A 22,960-nucleotide genomic window follows, 5' to 3' on the forward strand; every position below is an offset into this window, starting at 1 on the left:
GAGAGATGCTCAGATTGAGTTTGACTGACATTGTGTGATGAGGTGCTGGGTGGCAGCTGGAACAAGTGGCTAATTGGGCCAATAAAGGAGACAACAAACAAACAAATGAAGATTTAAAAAAAAAAGAAGTGATGAAGGATTTTCATATGCTAGAGCTATTAAAATCTATTTGACAAATGGCTTTCCTTCAGGCAGTGTAAGAATTGGGTAGGGAAACTGTTTGTGCTCCAGTGCGCTTTGCCAAGGGGGGCGCACGCAGAGAGAGAGAGAGAGAGAGAGAGAGAGAGAGAGAGAGAGAGAGAGAGAGAAACCCTCCTCTGGGCACCTCTTCACTAATTTGCAGTCCTGTTTTCGTGCGCTCTTGTGCACCTGCTTTGGAAACCTTGGACTTGTACACCTCTCTGACATGGAGTTCTCCACACTGTCTTCTGAAATTGTTGGCGATTTTTACGAGCGCTACTCGGTGACTGTTAGTCCCTCCAATGCCACTTTCTCCGAGGATCTTCTGCGTGTGCCTTCAAACAGCAGCGAGCCCGACAGGGCTTCAGGCAGGGACACAACAAGTCTCATCATCGCCGTTTGTATCACGGCTCTCTACTCTCTCATCTGTGTGGTGGGGCTGCTGGGAAACGTGCTGGTGATGTACGGGGTGGTCAGGTAAGAACAACTCATCAACAATCTATAAACTATACAATTCATGAATAAATACACGTGTTCTAAGAAAAGGGAATATGTTCATGACTAAGTTCACATAAACCACTTCTATTGGCTTCTTAAAGGTAACACACGAGACACATTGGCAAGTTATTCATGTATGTTTCAGGGAAATTATCATTTTTTTGTTAAAGTACCAAAACAAATGTCCTCATGGGAATGCTTGATACTCTATAAGTATTAATGTGTAATTTTTATAACAGTCAATTTTTAAAGACTAGAATATTTCCAAGATATATAACAAATGCTAAATTATTTCATTTATGATGGTCCTTTCCTCAAATTCTAGTCAGAGAGCTCCTCTCAAACACCCACGCATCCACCCACCCACACACACTATACACACACACACACACACACACACACACACACACCTTCTACATCAAGGAGGGGATGGAGGGAGGGTGGTGTTATCTACAGTACAGCGCAGCCCTGAAATTACTTCATTGCAGCAATTATTCCTGTCAGGGCTGATGTTGTCAACTCAGGATTCATTTGCATGTGGGGACATAAGTGACACGTTGAACCCCTCATCTGCAATCACTTTGGAACTGTGTTTCAGTAATTCCTGAATGTGGAGGATTCGTGTCATGTTGATTTGTTGCTCAACTCATGCAGACAAAATGACAGAGGAGTGAGGTCATGTGCGAGCTGCTTCTCAAATTCCCGCTGATAATGTGTGCTAAGATGAAATATTAGTTTCTGTACTTTGGTTCGTCAGCTTGAGAATAATAATACAATTGATCAAATTGAAATTAAAAGACATTTAGCTTACCCTCTCTCTGGCAATGCAATTATAAAGCTAGACCAGAAGATGGTGTGTAATGTAATACATCTCTTTACATCCCTTTGTCTTTTCTTCATCCCTTTAGAGCCCGATAAACAATTTAATTAAATGTGACCAACTACTGTCACGTTTTAGACACACAATGGAATCCATCTTGAGATAGACAACTGTTCAGCTGGCATTCAGACAGAAACTACTCTGTGAACGTGAAAAGAGGGAGGACTTTTGGAGGATTTTTCAGGAACTCATTACATAGAAGTGCAGTTTAATGGAGGCTTACTGTCGCTTTGGGCATAGGCTCTTATGCAGTGAGTGAAGTGCCCTCAAAACATTATGCATCTAAAAAGCTCTTTCTTTGGTTCAGTATTGTCAAGGGGGAAGAGCAGATCATTGGTTTGGGAGAGCAAATGGATTTGATCGAATAATAAATATGTTTTGAACCTTGAAATGTTTCAATGAAAATCATGAGTCAGCCACTGGCGGTGTCTACTTCGAGACACAGATGTAGGCGCAGCTATGAGCTGTTCCCTTTAACTGTAAGTCATTTAAAATTGCTTTTCTTTAGGTACACCAAGATGAAGACTGCCACCAACATTTACATCTTCAACCTGGCCCTCGCAGACGCCCTTGCCACCAGCACCCTGCCCTTCCAGAGCGCCAAGTACCTGATGAGCACATGGCCGTTTGGGGAGCCGTTGTGTAAAGTGGTCATCGGCATTGACTACTACAACATGTTCACCAGCATCTTTACGCTCACCATGATGAGCGTAGACCGCTACATTGCTGTTTGTCATCCTGTGAGAGCGCTAGACTTCCGCACGCCTGCCAAAGCCAAGCTAATCAACGTCTGCATCTGGATCGTCTCCTCTGCTGTTGGAGTCCCTGTGATGATCATGGCTGTAACTAAGGTGACAGATAAAGGTGGGGGACTTTAATTCTTGAGGAAAACTGCTGTCAATTAACCGTATTCACACATATAAGGCCACAGTGAAGTGTGAAAATCGTACGATCATATGGTCAGAGAACAGCTAACAATAGCTTTCAGCCACTCACTAGATCATACAGTATAACTATCAATAGGAAGTGAAAGCTTGTATAATGTTTTACACCTTAAAGGAATAGCTTTAATTCCTAGCACAATGTAACATTAGCTTTTACAAATAACTAGTTAATGTATGTACTTTTTGGCTAATGATAGCTAACGCAATGTTATCAAGCAAGTACTAGAAAACTAGAAATAGTTGTTTTCTACAGCAGTGGTTACCAATCTTTTTTCCTTGGAGCCCCCCCTACTTGCATCCAATAAAAGCTGAGCCCCTACAGGACCCACACACAAAAGATGATGGTGAGACATTGCTGTCAAAACTACTATTTTAATTGTTTTCATTTATAAAATCTAAATGGAATATGCCTCACAAACGTGTTCTTACTAAAATGTCCCTGTATAAATATATATATATTTAGTCATGGTTTTTCATGAGTAATATGAGCAATTCTAAATTTGATAACCCCAGAACAGACAAAGCCTATAAACCCCCACCTAGACATCTTTGGCACCCCTGGAACCCAAGTTGGGAACCAATGGTCTTAAGGTAGCTAGTGGCTAATCAAATCTGTTGTTTTGAACATGGCCAAATGTCCCTCTGAATTTTCACCGTCAGTTGTCTATTTAGTTGCTAATTTACTGAGCAGTGTTAAAACAAAAAAGGTTGTATCTTATACCCTAACATTTAATTACTTGCTGAAATACAGCAGTACAACACTGGAAATAACTGGAGGGTTATCACCCTGAGAATGTTTTCAGGGGAAAAGTCCACTGCGTGAATATACAGAATTTTTGTAAAAGCTTTAGCGTAAACTTGTTGAATTAAGGGAGTAATCACCCTGTATAAGAGAAAACACTTGAGCTGGGTTTTTAACTTAAATTAGCCTCACCACATGGCCATCTAATAAACCTCTAATTATTTCAACTCCACAGGCAACACAGTCTGCACACTCACATTCCCCACACCAGAGTGGTACTGGGATACAGTGATGAAAATCTGCGTCTTCATCATTGCTTTTGTGGTTCCCGTCCTTGTCATCACCATCTGCTATGGTTTGATGATCCTCAGGCTCAAGAGCGTTCGTCTTCTCTCTGGCTCCAAAGAAAAAGACCGAAACCTACGACGGATCACCCGTATGGTCCTTGTTGTTGTGGCTGCCTTCATCATCTGTTGGACTCCAATCCATATCTTCATTATTGTCAAAACCATGGTGGATATCAACAAAAACCTCCTGGTGGTGGCCAGCTGGCATCTGTGCATCGCACTGGGCTACATAAACAGCAGTTTGAACCCGGTGCTGTATGCCTTCCTGGATGAGAACTTCAAGAGGTGCTTCAGGGATTTCTGCCTCCCCTATCGCTCCCGCCTGGAGCAGAACAGCTTCTCCAGGGCACGAAACAGCACTCGGGAGCCTGTGTCTGTTTGTGCTCCTGCACCCACAGAGAGACCGCCGGCCTGACTAGGCATGGGTCAGTTGGGGGGCAGGACAGTTCAGGATGACCTCCAGACTGAGGTTACACAGTTCTCCACCACAGGAGTCTGAGTCTATGGATAGAGAAGTTTGATCTCCTGCTTATTGTTAATGATTGATTGTGTTTTTGGTTTCCTGTGATGAAACTCCTTCTGTGTATCTCTTTTAAGGGATTGTCTTACAGGAGGACCACAGACATGCCTGTGTGCGCCAGTGCATACACATGTAAAGGGAGTGTGTGCCAAGCTTGTGCATAAATCAACTACAGTATGAAGAAACATGTTCAGTGCAGTCATAAAATATTGAGGCAATTGGGGCTTTTAATGGGGATTATCATATTAACCACATGCCATTTGATTGGATACCATACAAAACGATATGATAGGATAGGATACGATGAAGTACAATACAACACACAAGACATAATATGATATTGTGCAATACAATACAATACAACAACAATTGTCGATGATAAAATACAGTAAGATACTGCACTGTACCATACAGCATTAACAAACAATACAATATGATTTAAAAAGTTTGACTTAATGTCCCCATGGCAAAATGTGTCTCGGACTTGAATGCTTCACATTTAGCTGTCTCTTACCAATCTGCTCTGCCTTGAAAGCTACATGAGAGAAAAAATGCAGAGCCCTAAAGATGAATGTATTTCTATATTTTTCCTGTTTAAAGCCCCATCCTTCCCAAAATGGGTTTGTGAGCAGAGAAGCTGCCATTGTTTCACTAAAAATGTGTTTCTAAAAACTCTGTCTGTTCTCTGGAGGAGAACAGACAATTACTGCAAAAAAAATTACAATCTTATTCTCTTCATGATTCAATCAAACATTCAGTATACACAAATTGGACAAAGGTTCTAGTCATAAAAAAGTAAACAGCAGTTATGGCTATGGCTTTCAATCCCCTTCAATAAAGTGCAGTATTGCTGTTACACCACAGCCCTTCTAGAAGGGTTAAACTAATCTAAGCCTCAGTGTTGTATTTGAGAGGCAATCGAGGACTTTTTGTACAAATGAAAATGAGCAGGACAGTGTTCCTTAACTAAAAACACAGGACTACTGATAGAAAGTGTTTGATTGGCCCAATGAGCCGCCTGACCTCAATCCAACAGATGATCTTCTTCAAATGATGAAAACTCCTCCTGATAATCTCCTTCAGGCTGAACATTAATGAATGTCTTTCGAAAGATTCCACATTGGTGATTGTATAGTATTGTATTGTCAATCACCAGGAAAGTAATGAGAATCCAATCAGGCCTGTTTAAGACTCGTACTAGCTGTAATATATCAATTTAATGATGTTTCTATCTAGCTTGTTCTTGAATTGAAAAGAGGTTGCTTAATTTTAGATGAAAAAATAACAGACAGATCAATTTTTAAATGATGAGAAATTCCATAGGACAACAGTTACATGTTGCAGTGACTCTTTTGTCCTCTTTGGTCCATCTGATACCTCATAAATGCGTGTGAAAAAAAAAAACAGCCTCTATGAGTGAGCAGAGATGACTGGTGCTAACGGCGCTTTATCACCGCGAGCGACAGTGCTCAGCTGACTCCTTGATATAACTCTTCTAGCTGTTTTGGTTGCATTTTTCAAAATCTTAAAACCGTGAACTGGAAATCTGAAGGTGAAAGCTGCTCTACTTTAACTCACAGATGTGTGACCTCAAACTGGTATGGAGGCAGCACTGAGCATTAACAAGCGACAATACGTATACAGCTAAACATATTACAGCTAATGTACAGATCTCCAGGTATGATTGGTTGACTTTTTCAGGGGACATACGTCCATGTGAAGACATTTTTTTCCCTAATTTTGAGGGAAAATTCAAGTGATGCCTCTTTTGTTTGTATTTTGGTTTAAAGCAGCATCAATATATCTAGTGTAGATAATTTTGATGTGTAACAACAAGTTATAATGTGATTTATTTGTGCTACTGTTACATTAATATCCACTTGTAACCAAATCGATAATAGTTATGTTACATAATATGTACTTACACTAAGTTCAATGTAAGTGAAGTTTTATATATCTTTAAATATATATAAATGTTGTTCCTGTTTTATTTATTATTTATAATTTTTTTAATTATTTGTGCAGTGTTGTAGACATGGCCTTCAGCTGTACCTCAATGCCTTATTCAGCATTGTGTTTCCCATAAAGTAATCTGTTTTGTAACAAAATGTGCTCAATATTTTTAGCAAATACAGCATATGAATAACTTATGGCTGCTTTTGTCAAACTTTAATACAACTGTCAAATATAAATCAAAAGTGGAATCTTTCAAGTGATTTTTATTTGAAATATTGTGAATTTATAGTTGTATTTAAATATTTAGTTTCTCACTGTTGGTGGTACAGATTTTGAACATATATATTCCTGATGCAGTGAGGCTTAACCTTAGTCAGAATTGAAATCTGAAGGGAGCAGTCAATAACAGATACTTGCTGAGGGATCTGGGAAAAAAAATACAAAACACTATATGAAATAAGTTGGGGATAATATTGGGGTTTTCAGATACAAGTTAGCCAAGAGAATGAGCTCCCCTTGTAGACCGGTAGACATCACTCCTCTGTAACGAGAATACAAATGGCAGACCTGCGTAAAAGTTTTGTTCTAGGCTGGTGGTGGAGTCCATGGCTGGAGATATCAGGAGCAGGGAGGGGATTTTTTTAAAACTAGAATCCCACTTGTGACATCACAAGGAGAGCAAATCTGAAACGGAGCATTTTTCTCTATGTTGTAAGACTTATACGGACCACAAAAGGACTGGATGGATTTATTTCACATTTTGTGGGTCAGTAGACACTCAGGTTACCCAAATGTTCAAAAACACTGTAAAAGTGGATTTTTATAATATGTCCCCTTTAATAGAGGAATCACAATCGAATTGTGAATGTCTTTGAAAATATTTTCTGTTGATTTCAGATGGTACTCCTGAATGAGTGATCAAGTAAAAAGAATTTCAATAGGCTATCTATCTTAATGGTTATGAAGAAAACGTGTTTATGATGGTTTCCTGGCAACATGAAGCTCTGGTGCAAGGCTGAATAAATTACATCAGGATCTGGGAGTTGTTTTTTGTCTCTGCACACAATTAGCAGACAATAAAAATCAATAAAGCAGCCCTACTCTTCAACTAAGGGACTTAAACCAAAACCATAAATCGACCAATTTCTCAGATTGTATTCAGCTTTGAGAATAAACAACAATCACTGGTGAAGGTAAATGAGATGTGCTGATGATTCTGAGGGAGACGTGTCTGTCGTGACAATTTTTGGTTATTCTTTGCTTCAAGGTCCTTTCAGTTATGTGTTATTTTATTTGATATTGTGGACACATTAAATGTCTGAACTCATTCTCTGCTCAGAGCTTGCAGATGTTTCGGAGAACACAAACAGGGATGAGAAGAAATCAGTAGCCCTCTTTCACACTCATGCCGATGTGACTCAAATCATTTAAACAAGAGATTGTTCTCTGAAGCTCCTACACAATCACATCTTGAAGTGACAGACCAGACAGGCGGTTACATCTGTGAAAGACATGTTGCTTAGGGGATCTTCTCTGTTCTCCAGAGCTGAGCTTATAGCACCAAAGTCTTATTAAATATACATGGCACGGCCTATACGTTCAGTGTGTAAAAGACAAGTGAAAAAGCAACAAAATGAATTATTAAGTCAAAGACCATGAGCCTGATCCTAGCTTGACTAATCTGCATGTACCCCTTTAAAAAACCAAAGGGCTTTATTCAATACTGTAGAGCAGTCTGTTCTAAAGAAGTACTGTCATGTCTGACAACCGAGTGTATCTGTGATCTCTGCCTCTCTTATTTTAAAATCTATATCTGTAGCTTGAATGTTGGTGCAAAAAGGCATTTATTTGTAATCGTGTCTCTATCAATCTCCTACAGCTACACACAGAGATTCTCTGGAGAAACATAAGATAAGATAATTAAACTCTTTCATCTTCTGGACATAACTTACGGTTCTTCATGCACTGAAACAAGTTCACAGATGGAAACGAGAACAGAGAGAATCAGTGGGGAAACCGAGTGTTCTCAGTATAGCATCTAAAGCTCAGAACTTCAGTTTTGAAGCTTTTTCTTCCCCTGTTTGGTCTTGACGACTCTTCCTGTATGGAGTTAGATCGGTCTCAATATTCACAAATGCACACAGAAGGATTCACAAATGTATTTCAATGCACACACAAATATATTTAATTCTATATAAATGTAAAACAAATCCACAAATACAAAAAAAAAGATTCACAAACGTATTTCTGATTCACACACAAATATTTATAGTTTTGTATATATGTAATAGAAATGCACAAATATATAAACTGTTCAGTCTGCATTTACAAACTGTTTGTCATATGTGAACCTCACTGCATGCATTTTTTTCAGCAGGGAAATATCTGTAGCCAATCAGATGTCTCCTTCCTATTCAGCCAATCACAGTAGCGTAGATTCAAGGGTATGATTTAATGTGATCACTTTAGCGTTGCATCTGTGCAGACAGCGATTAGCCTAGCTGTCTGATTAAGTCATCTTTAATCTGACCAGCACAAATAGTCTCTGTGATTGTCAAAACTATATATGGAAAGTTTGTGAATCCTTCTGTGTGCATTTATGAATATTAAGACTGATCTCGCTCCATATGTTTGTGACTTTTTTCACTTGTGTGTGAGGGAGACTTAATGAAGACATCCTACTCCTAAGATGAGAAAGGATTGAAAAACACTTTTGCCTTGCTCGGTGACTTGTTAATAGTTGACTCGAGCTCCATTGTAATATTGCAGCCTTGAAAACCTTTCAGTGACACAGACTTTCAGGCGTCTCCACAGTACACACCTACATGCTGTATGTGAGGCTTTTCACGCAGCACAGCATCATCACTGAAGTGCACAATCTGTCAGAGCTGACTCACAACCATACAATTCAAAACTAAAGAAGAAGATATACATTACTGATCACACAAAGGGAAACAATCATGCTTTTTCTCTGTTATTGAGACATGCTAAACACATATAGGCTGAAATATCCACCTGTACAAACAGGATCCTATAGACATTCACTAATGGAGAGAGTGAGGGGGCTGCCTATAGCGAGCGCTCCTGAGTTGGTGGGGGTGGGCTTCATTGAGTAATTTGGCACTTCTTCACCTACCAGACCAATTTTCAGCTTTAGTCCGAAACGGGACTTGGACCAGCGACTCTCCCATTCCTAGCCCAATTCCTTACAGACTGAGCTACTGACGGGCCAAGGGAGAAAAACACGCCCAAAAAGAAATGTAGTTATAGAAATGATGATTAAGAGGTTTTGGTGATGGATTTTTTAATGGATTTTTCTACTGCTTTTTGCAGTAACATAGACTATCAGACATTCCTGGCTGCCTGAGGTGTTTTCAAAATGGCTGAAGTTCAAAAGTCTCTCAAGCTGTTTACTAAATATTCTATAGGCGGCACAATCTCGTTTCACTCCCTGCTGAAGAGCATAGGCAGGGATTCAAACTGGGTGCCATCTGTCAGCTGAGTCATATGGGACTGGAGGAAAATGGCTGTAGAGGTGAAGTGTGGCTGAAACTTTCCATTTAACTTCATTGAATTCACTTAATTCATTACTGTGAGGAGATTTCATGAGCCCTATTCTGGCTGCTGTTCCAACTCCCTCTGACGTTTCACCTTTAATCTCAATGTTGCAGAGGTGTTATGGGGTGACAAAGTGATCCCCTCTGTACCATCTTCAGAAGTAGTAACAGAGACGTTATCAGAGATTGAATCAGCGGTGCCAGCGTGGGAGCGCAGCGCTGTGTTTGTGCACGTTTGTCCGTGTGTGTATATGGAGCTCCTGTTGTGCCGTGCTTCCTCAACACTGAAACCCCAATATGAATTCACAGACTGAGACAAGGATTTTATGCCATCACTGAATCAATATGAATGTATAAAGACGTAACAATGGCTGAGTTTAGTTTTGCGGAAACACATTCAGAAAAGTGATGGAAGTCTCTTATCACTCAATGGTTGCTTAAACAGAATTAGTGAAAGCTGGCATCGATTCACGTATCCCGAGACACATATCTCGTCAATCAGGCGATGATAGATGATGATCACTGATGGGCTCTGTGATTTGTTGGTCACATAAGTAGTCAATCAATCACATCAATAATGATTTCAGTCTGTTACCAGACCAGCTCAAACCTCCTAACAGGAGCTTTAAAATACTTTTATATGCTTTGGTTTGTTCCTGTTATTTTGTACTTAATTGTCAAGTTAGGCTGACTTGTAAAAAAGAGCGACCTCTATTCTTCAAGTAAAGGAATCACCCATACCCTCGGCCAAATTCAAAAAATACAATCCTCCTAAGCCATTTTCTGAACCCTGCTTCTCCACTAGGAATTTGCGCGCAGTCCCTAAAAGTTGAAGACATTGTAAGTAAAACACACATTATAAATATGACACACAAAAAAACAAAAAACAGAATAGTTACGAATGGGATGAGAGTCAAACTTCATGGTCCCTCATTAATGCAGGTCAATGTCTCTTGTCATTTGGTCTAGAAAACAAAGTTGTAAACATTAATCACATCAACAGATCGGCCCCTCTTTTGAGCCCATGCACAGCTGTTGGTCCTCCACTGAGGGGCTCCTGGGGGCCCTCAGCCCTCTGGACTTAGAGTCAAGTCTATCAAGGCAATCTGCAGTAATTACAAGATGATCCACAGGTGATGGAGTACCAGCAGCTTAACAGTGAGAGAGGTTCTCATTTTATAATAATACCCCATTTGATTTCCCATGCACACGCTCACAGAGTGAATGTTTTTCAGTGTAAAACTTTTTCCTATCACAGCCGAAACAACATCTGCTATGGCAACAGTTGCATTGTTAGATCTGTCCAGACTCTAGCTCACATGTATGGCAATAGAACATGCATTATCTTCTCTTCTAAAGCCTGGCTCACACTGTGCGATTTTTCCCCGATTGTATAAAAGTCGGGATGGAGTGTTGACAATTGTTAATAAAGTTTCCTTTGAAAACTCCAACGGACGGCGGTTGGTGAAAGAGAAGGAAGTAGAAGTTGTTGTAGGATAGATGAAAGTAGATACAATAGTAGCTATATGGATACAAGTTTCAGAAAAGTGCTGCACTAATGATCTGTACATGGGCGGTTCTAGGCAAGGGCCAACAGGGGGCAGTGCCCCTGTAACACTGAGCTTGGTCCCCCCTGTGGCCACCCCTCCAAAAGGAAATGAGCCCACCCTCAGAACACATACACAGTATTTGACTCAACAACTGGACTCACAATCTAGTATTAAATACTGTTACTGACACAAATGTAAATCATGGTATTTTATGTTGTGGTATTTAGTGATGTGTGTTATTATTTGGCATCATTTCTTTTGAAAGCGATCATCTTTGTCTATTTTTCACCTATAGGTTTAATGTTTCCTTCTGACAAAACAACTGGCCCCAGTTTGGCCCCCTCAGTAAAAGTGGTCTAGAACCGCCACTGGATCTGTACCTTAAACTGACTGCCATGACTACAGTCCTCCCTTGTATCTTGTGATTATATTGTAGTCCCACACAACTTCTGCTGGACCCTTTTCATGACGTAATCGTCAAGATTTTTAAATTCTAAATATCAAACATGTTTCCCCGATCTTGAGTGAGTGGTACAAAGATCCAATCTTAACGTCCCCGATTGCCGGGGACGTTAAGATTGGATCTTTGTACCACTCACACTACAAGATAATCTGAGCAGATAATCGGGTCCGAGCAGCCTGGAGTCAGGAGCAACCCTGTGATTGTCAGGGGAAAGAAGAATCGGAGCTCAAATCGGCCCGATTATTCTTCACTGTGAGCCAGGCTTTAGCCTTCATGTAGCTTATATTCACTTGTAGTTTCAGCTTTTACAAACACTGGATGGTGTCAACAAAGTGTTGTACAATCTGACTTGAAAGGGCAGCAAAAAAAGAAAATGCAAGTGAATGGAAGTTGTTAAACTTGTGTGAGGCTACATTTACGTAGTCCATCTTTTTCTTCCTGCATTTAAACTACCCATACAAACACGTTTTCAGAGATCTTTTATTGATAATGTGCAAATTGTCAGTGTAAGAGAGAAAAAAAACAGATTGTAAATTAAATCAAGAGGACAACAGCTTCCTGCTGCTCGACATTCAACAGGTTCCAGGCTGATGGACCACTTGATGAAATCAACCCTGAGCACAGAGACTGTGCAGCATTCAAGTCATCAAAAATGTTGGGCTTCTTGATTAAGATGTTCTTGAGGAAGCACTCAATACAATCGGATAAAAAATAAGTTAATTTAGCAAGCAGCGGGGTTACTCTGGGTCTGCCACTTCCCAATCAAGGCAGAAATAAAGGATATAAAATTTGATCCATTGTGAGGTTTTTATTTTCATATCATGATACGGCTGTTCTTGGATTCATCGTGCTGCGTGTGTGGAGCCTGTTTCAGATGTGCAGTTTAAAGCACACACACAGGAATTACAGTATAAAAGCTGAAAGTACAGCTCTGTGATAGATTTTGCTCCCTTTGTTATTACAGTGAATGTGTGTGCAGGTGTCCAAGACGGCTCAATCTCCTGTGATTAGTTTAATGAGAGGAAGATTAGAGGCCAGCTGCGTTATGGAAAATCCAGTTACACTTTCTAAAAGTGAAAGGTATTAATCACAGGACGTCATTGCTGAATCTCTGCATGGATGTTTCTGTTTGTGCAGGAGAAGTAGGGCTAGGTTTCTGAGCACAACTACACTTTAAATACCTCTGCATGTAAAAAGCTTAAAACAGGTGTCAATGATGGATGCTTTTAAAGGCTTTTTTGTTTGTTTTTACCTTGCAGCTAAAAGCAGACCCATGTACCTGTTAGAGACTCCTCAGAGAACTAAAATTGTTTGATGTTACAGATCAGAGATGTAACAGTCACATTTGAATGTTGAAAAAGTTCAATGTAGTTAAGAGATTTTGTAAGGTCGATCAAAAACTAGGAAATAAGCTTAGAATTCAAGCACAGTGGTGGGTGTTGAAACATAAGAGAGTGCATCTCTGAAGGCCATTTAATCAGTATTGTAATTTTACAACATAATATGTTGCTCTGTGCTCATCGCTGGACTTCAGCAGCATACCAGGAGGGAAAATGTTTTGTCTGAAAATATCAGCGTGTTGACCCGTCACAGAAAACGTTTTAAATTGCAGCCACAAAACGGTGTGAAATGTCAGATGGACTCTTTGATCGAGCTGCTGCCAAAGCACACTTTTTTTTTTCCAAGCAGAACATCCTTCTTGAAAAAGCCCCAAAGTGCAGCAGTGTAGTGAGTTTGTGTCAGACTAAAAATACCAGCTATTCATTAAACTTCAATTTCTGCAAATACAAAGACTCATGAGAGCTCTTTTATTTTTACTTAAAGTAAACAAAGGAGGAGGAAGAGAAGTATTGTAATGGTTGCTAACAGTTTGCTTTAAATACTCAAGTCATGTCTAAAAAGCAGGGAATCTTTAAGAACCTCACAGGACAAACAGTCCAAAAATAAACAAGGGATGAGATTCACTCTCACCGATCAACTGCTTATGAAGGATACTTCAAAGCTTTTTGCCAGAGGTTTTTTTTTTCCACTTAATCATAGGTTTGCTTTTCTGGTCAGATCAAAGCAAGATGAGACAGGCAAGGACCCTAGTGCATTTCAGCCCAGATAAAACACAAAAGCTTGTTTCTTTGATGCATGTACTTATAGCATGATTTGCATTCTTAAGGGTTTCTGATTTACATTCATGACTCTGCGTGTATGGAATGTGTTGTCTGCATGCATATGAGACTGAAGCAGCTAAGGTTCCGAATTCAAGAAAATAAACTTTATTTCCACAGTGAATAAAGGTGGAGAACATTAAATGGTATCTGCAGAGTTGTTATTACTCACTGCTATTACTGCGTTAACTTTTAGGAATAACTGATTATTCCTATACTGCATCGATTGCAGATACTGGAACAAGAGAAGTCCAGGAGCAGGCACAATTAGGTGATTTATAAACAAGCCTCACAGCGAGGAGGTTCCTGGTTTGAATCCCAGTGCGAGTGTGGCGTTTGCATGTTCTCCCTGTGCATGCATAGGTTCCCTCCGGGTACTACAGCGCCCTCCCACAGTCCAAAGACATGCACGTTAGGTCTTTGGTGACTCTAAATTGACCGCAGGTGTTAATGTGAGAGTGGCTGGTTGTCTGTCTCTATATGTCAGCCGCGATTGACTGGCAAATAGTCTGGGGTGAACCCCGCCTCTCGCAGCTGGGATCGGCTACAGACCCCCCGCAACCCCGAACGGGAAAGAAAGTAGTAAAAGACAATGGATGGATAATTCAAACTAAATAATGGGCAGTTTTAATAAACCTTTAATATCATAAGACAAGATACAGAATCAGAATTGTTGCAATAGGAATTTGAAATGAAATTGAATAAGAAAAGGCTTTAAAAAAACTACACTGTTATCTTTATTTTCAGACAGGCAAAGGAACAAAATGCAGGATTCAGTTTGACTTGTTACTGAATACAATGTTACAGAAACACGTCTTTGTGTGCCCTTGGTGAAATGAGCAGTAGCCTCACACGTCAAATTCATTGAATAGAAATGTCCTGTCTGAACCAGGGTCAATGGAAATGCTGCTTTAAAGAGATGAAAGGAAAAAAAACTTTAAAAGAGACATTTGTTCAGATAAGTCATTAAAAGGCTTGCACTTTTTTCCTTTTCTCACATGCAAATTACCGCATTCACCAACATCATATGTTTTCTCTAACAGTCACACTCATGACTTTTGATGAAAAAAAACAAACAAAGGGAACACTAAACACTAGATTAAAAAAATACTCTTGTTTTTTCATGATCTAACAAACATCCATGAACCTTTTCCCACACCAGGAAGAAAAGAGTTCTTTTAAAGGGCCTGAACCTCTCACACTCCCCCTGCTCAGACAGCCACAACGACATTTAGCCCCTCCCCAGGTTAAGGTCCCATGAAAAAGGCCACCTTGAAACAGATCTATAGATCCACCAACACTCTGCTGGAGGAACATCAGCTCTCCTGCTTGTCTTTGACCAAAAGGGCTGTGTGCTGCCCCCCACTGGAGACCATCAGTACTGCACGGTTCTCAAGCTGCTTGCCTGTCATCTTCACAGGGCTCCATTCGTCGTCCTCCTCTCCTGTGCCGAGCTGCATGTTGGTGCCCATGCCCCAGGCGTACACAGACCCTGGAGAAGCACAACCAACAGGAGGAAGAGTCAGCATCTTTTGTTCCCTCTCGGCTTATTGCAAACATTCAACCAATGAAGCTGACACACAAAATCTAAGAGTCATATCATACAGAAATGTCTCATTTTGTCATCATGGAATGACAAATGGTTGCAGTTGACTCTCTTATCAGTAAGCAATACAACACTCTTATGAAGCTGCATTTTTCTTTGTTTCTCACCTTCTTTGGTGACAGCGTAGCTCACCGATGCCCCACATGACACGCCGCAGGCCGGCTCAATGCCCATGACTGGCGAAGGCTCAGTCGCCTCTTCAGCCTCTGGCCCCAGACCCAGACGACCATACTCCGCTCTGCCCAGGCTGTAAACCTTTCCTGAAGAAGTACAGAAAAAAGGAAAAATTTCTAAGTTTTTTACTTAACAGTTTCATATGACATATTCCAACTCATTATCTAAGTATAGATTTCTCAGAGGTGTTTCGTAAATTCATTATACTATATATTTTTTATTTAGTTTTGAATTTTTTATTTTTTGCATGTCTGCTGTTTCCTTCACGTGTTATTTTAATCAGGGATTGGTTAAAAAAAGACATGTCAAACACTGTCAAAACCTCTTCACAGAGATTTCACAACAACACTTAAAGCAACACAATTATTCCACCTACACACTACTGAGGAACATAAACAGCTTAATACTGGTGTCCCAGTGTGTGATATAACACAGGTGCAATGTGTAAACAAACAGGTTGAGCTTTACATACATAAATGCAGGCCCGGTTGTTCACACACATACAGCCATGTGCAATAAATTGTAGATATTTTTGTGTCTGTTACTAACGCTACTATTGGCTAATTGAACGTGATTGAAAACTCTCCCCAATTCATTGTGCATTGCAAGCTGTGCTGGGATACAAGCGCAGAACAGGCTGGCAGAGCCACTTTTTAACATCTTTAGGTTATAATAATTCATATAAAGAAAACAGGGACAGAGTGACTTTGCCACACTATTAAGCCTCCCTGCATTCATCATTGCAAACGAGGCTTAACAGGTGCGTAAACATTATTCTTTGAACTGGAAATACATAAGCAGCTAAAGTCTGATTAGCATACACAGAATGTTTTAAAAGCCCCAATGTGGATCTGGTTCAGACCTGGCCTGGATAGTTGGAGCTTACCTTCAGAATCAAGGCAGATGGAGTGATGCAGCCCTCCATAGAAGCCCACCCAGAAGGTGGTGGAGTTTCTGAAGCATGTCAGTTTGACAGGGAAAAAACACGGCTTGGTGCTTTTATTGCCTGAATAGGAGAATTCAAAGTGAGGACACAAACAATCAAGTTATGATTTCTAATGCCATTACCTTAGAACTGACTGAAAGTATATAAGCCAGATGACCATAGTTACAATCTAAGAAATAGTATTAATGTACATTATGACTATCAGTGTTGTGCCATACTGACCCAGCTGATGGTAGTTGGAGAGTCCAAATCCATAAACATGGCCTTCACTTGACACAACAAAAGTGTGGTATGACCCGCAGAAGGCATCAACGAAGCAAACTTTCTTTTTGAAGTAAACGATCCGTGGCTGAAGCAACTGGCCTGAAAAAACACACGCAGGATATACTTCACACACGAGACAAACTAAGTATGACCTGGTGTAATTTTAATCCAACAAGAGTTGGTCATTAGGGCTTTGACAGCATTGTGTTACTTACTGAGGCCTCTTCTGCCTCCTCTGTCTGACAAACACCAAGGCACTCTTCCCAGCTGCCCCTGCTCTGCATTGCCCAATGAGTAAAGATTTCCATCCCGTGTAACCATTATTAGGTGGTCGCTACCTGTTAAAGCATTCAACAGTTAAAATCCAGAAAGTCAAAACGTGGATAAGTTAACATGCTATGCCACTACAAAAAGATGACACTAAGGAGGAATGTTTCTCACCTGATGCAATTTTCAAGACAGTCTCCGTCATGGGGACTTTGACTGGAACGGTAGATGTTTTCATGGGCTCCAGAAGGCCGATAACACCGTTGCTATCCTGAGGGAAAATCAGGTCCAGCCTTTTAATGGTTTAACTCACTCCTCACATAAAGTAAATGCTAAGGACAAGCTAAGGACCCCTCCCCCCCCCCCCCACCACATTCATGAAAAGAGAAAAAGACAAAACGGTGAGTGGAGTCTGCAGAGAGATGTTAGATAGAGAACAGGGAAGGCAGCCATTATGTCACCAACCTTCTTTATGTTTTCTAATGATACCACTTTATTTAACATAGGAATATCCTTTGTCAACAAGTGGATAGGTTTTTCCTGGTAAACTTTTTCTCTTTGAATATGTCATAATGCTTCCATATTTTAACTTGAATACAGAAACCCTGGAAGAGTATAAGAAGACGTCAAAGTGACTTATAAAGACAACTGCATTAGAATATAGTGAAGAGAAACAGAGCAAGATAAAAAATGGCTGCAATAAACAGGCAGGATACAACACAGACACAAGACGACAGAGTGCCTCTGCTTTGAGAAAGGAACTGAGGCAGACGGGATGGAGACAGAGATATTACAGAGTTCTGTAACACAGGCAATGCAACTGAAGACATCCAATCCTTTTTCTAATTCCCTCTGAAGAAGAATAAGTTTATGTATAGAACAGAATTCTTATTGTAAGTTATATATTAGACAACAACACAACACATTGTTGATGGAGACAACACTGAGGGACCGTCTGAGCATGATTTGAACAAACACAAGTGGGAATGCAGAAGATAGGCAGTGGTGATAGACGGGTAATTGCTGGGTGCCATTGAGTATTAATATTGAAAACCAAGGAGTAATCTAGCAGGAGTGATAAGTACCAAGAAGCCAAAACAATTAAGAACGTTATTACGAAAGGATCCTTAATGTATGTTTGTCCTCATAAACCAAAATAGGAAGACAAAAAAGGCTGATACTTAAACTTCCAAATATTTGATCATGTAGCCACAGGTCAAAGAGGAAACAGAGAAGAGCGAGGTGAGCATGAGAAAAGAGTCAAAGCTCAGACAATGGAACGATCATCTCTCCTGCAGAGGTAATCAGGGAGCTCCGAGAGGAGAGTCACCTTTCATACAGGATCAAGAAAAGAAACTGCTGAGAAGATGTGCAGCAGGCAAGAGTCACCTAGCTGCTTTGTATGGTGTTCTTTAGAGCACAGCAGGGGGTCTTAACCGGGCAAAATTCATTTGTTAGTGTCATTTTAGTTTAACTGGACTGACATTGTAAGAAGTAGTCAACCTAAAGGCTTAGTCTAGAAGAAATCAAGCATCTAATGTTTTTAAAATGTTGCTGAAATTGAACGTACTCAGATTTGATTCGTAAGCAAAAAAACAATCAAACTAGATTTTTTTTGTTACGGGTTATGACGTGTTGTCCCAGGATGAGATGCAGAGACAGTTTAAGGAAACGCCCCTCACTTACACTACAAAGCATGCAATTTATGATCAAACACCTGGATTGAGTACTGTATACAAGTATGCGAGTAAGAAGTTGTAAAAGACAACAGAATAAGAGGATTGGGCAATAGATTGTATTTCTATTGTGGTATCAGTATTTGTAATGAACATGTGGACATCTGACTGATTAGAAGAAGACCTGCATAGACATGTGCCATGCACTCCCTGTTTAAATCATCAGGATGAGGATTATCCTAAACCTAGCAAAATGGCTAAGGAAGAAGAGTGAAAAAAATGTGGTTGATAAAAGACTTAAGTCAAGATGATTAAATAAAAGGACTGTGTCTGTTACTCGAGGTCAAAGGAGCGGCTGTAAATACTGTCACTTTTGACAGTGTTAATTGAAAATAACCGCTCAGTGTAGCTCTACAAAAGCTGCGTTCACTCAATGTGAAAACACATCGTATCTCGACAGGATCTTCAAAATAAAAGTTCCCGTCCTTGTCATGCTTTTAAAGTGAAACATTCATACCAGGTTCCAGAATGTTTTCAGCTGTAGCAACTCAACACAGCTGATACATGTGAAACACAAACTGCAGGAGAGGAACTAAACTTGAATCCTCACAGATTCAGTTAGAAGCTCCAACCTTCTGAGAAGTGAACACAGTGACTTAAAATATATTTCTCTGGTCTTATAAACCAGAAAGCAATTTGATGGTTGACATTTTAAAGGGAGCCTAAAAGCTTGATCATTGAGGATGGATGAAGAATACCTTGTGTGCTTCAATGTTACAACCTGATAAGCGTAAATGAGCCTCCTGTAAATGAGCCTTTCTGTTGCTATTGTTCTGAGCAGGAATGGACTAACCCTGAGAAGACTCATGACTTGTACAAATGAGCTTACAGAGTCATGAGAGTTCAGGTATCAGTGAGGATATCAATGTCTGTTTCCTGTGGCATTAACTGGCTTATTGTTTGATTCTTTGATTCAATGTGCAGACACTCAGGAAAAAAAGAAGAGTTAACACAGTAATATATACATTGGATTAGTAGAAAACTATAGACAATTGTAAATTGTCTGTCGGGATGTGGCTTGGGAATTGGCGGGTCACCGGTTCAAGTCCTGGTTTGAATCAAAGTATAAATGTTGATATAGTTGCTTGAGCGGTGCCAGGCCCCTTCCCAGGTTCTGTAGAGGTGCCCTTGAGCAAGTCAGGTAATCCCCATCGGCTCAGTAGCGCTCCCTGTTGGTAGACCCCTGACTCTGACATGTCTCCATTAATGCATGTCCTGTTTGTGCATGTGTGTATTTCTGACCTGTGTTTGAGTAGCATGTCTCTCAAAGAATATTAAATCTAATTAAAAAAATTAAATGCTCAAGTGAATCATATGATTGACTCTTCGCAATCCTGAAATCAAATATCTTTGCAATGGACTCACCAAAAAGTGCAAATACTGGGCTCCTGATGGTCAAGTGTAAGTGCAAAGTGAATATGGGTACATGATACTTTTACTGATGAGTCAAACTTAGTAATTTAATGATGTTTAGTAAATAAAAAGCTGAATAAATGCTTGGAAAAGCTCTCACACACACAACAAGAACAGTCCTGAAAAGCGGAAGGTCACTTACCCTGAAGGATCCCCAGATGTACACAGTTCCATCTTCTGTGAGTGCAGCTGTGTGGCTGTCTCCTGCAGACACCTGGACCACCTTCTCCTGCAGAGTCACTTTTTCTGGAACCATCTCAGACCCCTCCTCAGATGTGTCCCTCCCCAGAGCCCCCTCGTCATTACAGCCAAAAGTGTAAACCTACAAAGAAAGAAAATAGACATGAGTGTATTTGTAAAATACCACACCCTTACTTATAATGTGAGCAAAGGATATTATGTGTGCAAGTTTAACTGTAAAAGAAGATTTTGGCTTACGTTGCCTGTGTCACTGACACACACAGTGTGCATGCCTCCAGCAAACACTTGTACAATCGTCTCTGGTAGAGGCACAAGGGCTGGCTTCTTCCTCTCGATGATGTCCTGGCCTAGACCCAACTGTCCAACGTCCCCCTGGCCCAGGACAAGAACCTGACCAGCCTCCTTACCATGACTCTTGTGGGAAACTATAGCACACAAACACACACACAACTAATTATATAAGCGATTGTTTAGTTTGATCTAAGCTGCTGTTATTCTAACAAGGTCAAACTTGACTGTGGTATGAAAAAAGAACAACGCGAGGCAACTGGTTGAAAACGTTGTGGTTGGGTGCAGCATGCTTGGTTTTTTTTGAGGGGTCGAGTTTTGCAAATGTAGTCTTACTTATTTTTTATAAGCAAGGTTAGAAAGCTTAAAACAATTAATTAAAATATCTCACAAATAACTGATAAAACTGCATTAACTGAGCAGAAACATGACATTAGGCGAGTATTATCCTTCATCGAGTCTCTTTTAAAAGAGAAAGTGACTGACCTTTCACTTTTTTGGGTCCTTTATCATCCTCCACTATAGTGGCAGACTTCCTCTTGGTGGTGGTCTTTTTACCAGGCATGTCAGCAACACTCGAAAATCTGGTACAAAAAAAAAAAAAAAAAAGAGGACACTAATTGAATGACTCAGTCAAATCATTGGTGGGAAAAAAAAACTTCATGGAAAGGACAGGAGTTAAACAACTTAGGGGTCAAATATCCACATGACTGATTGAGCCACTTACCAAGCAAAACATTTCTCTTATTACAGACAGACACTTTTAGGACCTCGCATGAAGCAGGCGGTGTTGGGGCTGAACAGCTGTCTGTCATGTGAATAGCTTCTTTCACTGTACAGACAGCTGTGCTTCATCTGCTCTCACAGGACTAATGTCCGCAACAACAGTTACCCCCACGTCAGCCATTACCTTAAACTCCATGATAGACGGTCACCTTTGGAAAGTAGTTGTCTGGAGAGGGCTGTCACTTCTTTATGACTTAACATGGACGAGATACATACCCGGGTTTAAAATAGGCAGCGTGATCTAACAGTACCCATGTGTCGTAGCTACCGACGACCGGACGAACTACACATGACTGGACTTATTCAAACATTAAAAGTGGCTTCCATCTCAGAATATACCCAACAAAATCAACGCTTTAAACCTCACTGTAATAGTTGTTCGGCTATAGTTAGTATCTAAGCAATAGGTAGCGCCAAGAGGTGTTCGCTAGCAGGGGCTAAGGTTGACTAGCTAACGATGTTAGCATGCAACGCGCTGTTGAATGAATCTCAACTTTATGTGTCGAATCAAGAGTGCACACAGGAGGACATTCATGTTGTTTTCAGTGCCTGTCTCGTCCCTTCGGTCTTTCAAGAGGCCCATAGTGTACGAACCTGTAATAATGAAGACGGTTCTGTTTGCCTTGAGGTGGACGTGCACTGCCCGTTCCCGGTCTTGCTTGAGAAACTGAACTCACGCATGCACGACGTCACTTTGTGCGGAACGTCTGCGTCCTTAAAGAGACAGTAACACGACTGTCTGCAGTGATGCAGACCTACGGACTACACACGATTTATCTCATTTATAACAATCAATTTAAAGTTCTTGGACTTCCTCAAAGATTTGCGTTCAGAAATTTTAGCCAGAAAGTAAAGTTGATTAGGAAAATATTAACAACAAAAAAATCACATAAGTACAAAAATGTCTCGTGTAAAATGTATAAACCATAGGATATATTTTGGCCTTTTGTTTATTGTTTTGGTCTATTAGCATGTGGGCATATTTCAAATACTACCTTTTTGTTTAGTAGTACAATCTTTATCTCAATTTCCCTATCATTACATATGACTTTAATCGTCAACATTGGCTCATATGTGTAATATTGCAATTTTAACCAACAAAGTGATAAGTTATCAGCAAAGTTTAACACACCCACATTTGCACTTTGCAAATGTAGAGGGGGTTACTTAGTTGCATTTCTACAATTAAAATCTGTTTTCCAGATGTAAAGAAGAGGGTTGTTGAATACAGTCAGTGGGTAATCCTAAATATAAAAATACATATTAGACTGATACAATTCTTGAAAGCGTGCATGTGCAGTCCTTAATTTCAAGATTGATAAATACATTAGTAATATATCATTTCCTTTACTCATGAAAACCCAGGGTAAGATCCTTATGACAAAACCCACACTGCCACTAGGTGTCACTGCAGCCACATACTCAGACATCCCATATTAAATTCTTAACTGAATTTTTTTAAATGACTGAGTCAGGGTTACTG

At 40.1% G+C, this 22,960-nt stretch overlaps 2 protein-coding genes across 2 annotated transcripts; one reads left to right on the top strand and one right to left on the bottom strand.

Moving 5' to 3' along the window:
* The first annotated feature begins 316 nt into the window (after positions 1-316).
* oprd1b (opioid receptor, delta 1b) lies at positions 317-7,102 on the top strand. Its single transcript, XM_020648951.3, has 3 exons — positions 317-657; positions 2,067-2,422; positions 3,480-7,102. The coding sequence occupies exons 1-3, from the start codon at positions 407-409 to the stop codon at positions 4,004-4,006; spliced, it is 1,134 nt and encodes a 377-aa protein (XP_020504607.1). The 5' UTR covers positions 317-406; the 3' UTR covers positions 4,007-7,102.
* A 7,316-nt stretch (positions 7,103-14,418) lies between these two features.
* rcc1 (regulator of chromosome condensation 1) lies at positions 14,419-22,188 on the bottom strand. Its single transcript, XM_020648946.3, has 10 exons — positions 22,072-22,188; positions 21,178-21,275; positions 20,641-20,828; positions 20,345-20,524; positions 17,228-17,324; positions 17,002-17,124; positions 16,745-16,885; positions 16,463-16,582; positions 15,510-15,662; positions 14,419-15,288 (listed from the first exon to the last, which is right to left on the bottom strand). Exons 2-10 carry the CDS (start codon positions 21,254-21,256, stop codon positions 15,113-15,115), a joined length of 1,257 nt encoding a protein of 418 aa, XP_020504602.1. The 5' UTR covers positions 21,257-21,275; positions 22,072-22,188; the 3' UTR covers positions 14,419-15,112.
* Between the last annotated feature and the right edge of the window lie 772 nt (positions 22,189-22,960).

The sequence above is a fragment of the Labrus bergylta genome, chromosome 8 (genome assembly GCF_963930695.1).
Source record: "Labrus bergylta chromosome 8, fLabBer1.1, whole genome shotgun sequence".
NCBI lineage: Eukaryota > Metazoa > Chordata > Actinopteri > Labriformes > Labridae > Labrus > Labrus bergylta.

Bases quoted from the DNA above. Each gene is read 5' to 3' on its own strand.
- rcc1 (XM_020648946.3), bottom strand. From the start codon at position 21,256: ATGCCTGGTAAAAAGACCACCACCAAGAGGAAGTCTGCCACTATAGTG. The intron at 17,325-20,344 runs GTAAGTGACCTT...ATTTTCCCTCAG, and splicing joins ACATCTGGGGATCCTTCAGG to GATAGCAACGGTGTTATCGG. The intron at 16,583-16,744 runs GTCAGTATGGCA...TCTCCTATTCAG, and splicing joins CTCCAACTACCATCAGCTGG to GCAATAAAAGCACCAAGCCG.
- oprd1b (XM_020648951.3), top strand. From the start codon at position 407: ATGGAGTTCTCCACACTGTCTTCTGAAATTGTTGGCGATTTTTACGAG. The intron at 658-2,066 runs GTAAGAACAACT...GCTTTTCTTTAG, and splicing joins GTGATGTACGGGGTGGTCAG to GTACACCAAGATGAAGACTG. The intron at 2,423-3,479 runs GTGGGGGACTTT...TCAACTCCACAG, and splicing joins AACTAAGGTGACAGATAAAG to GCAACACAGTCTGCACACTC.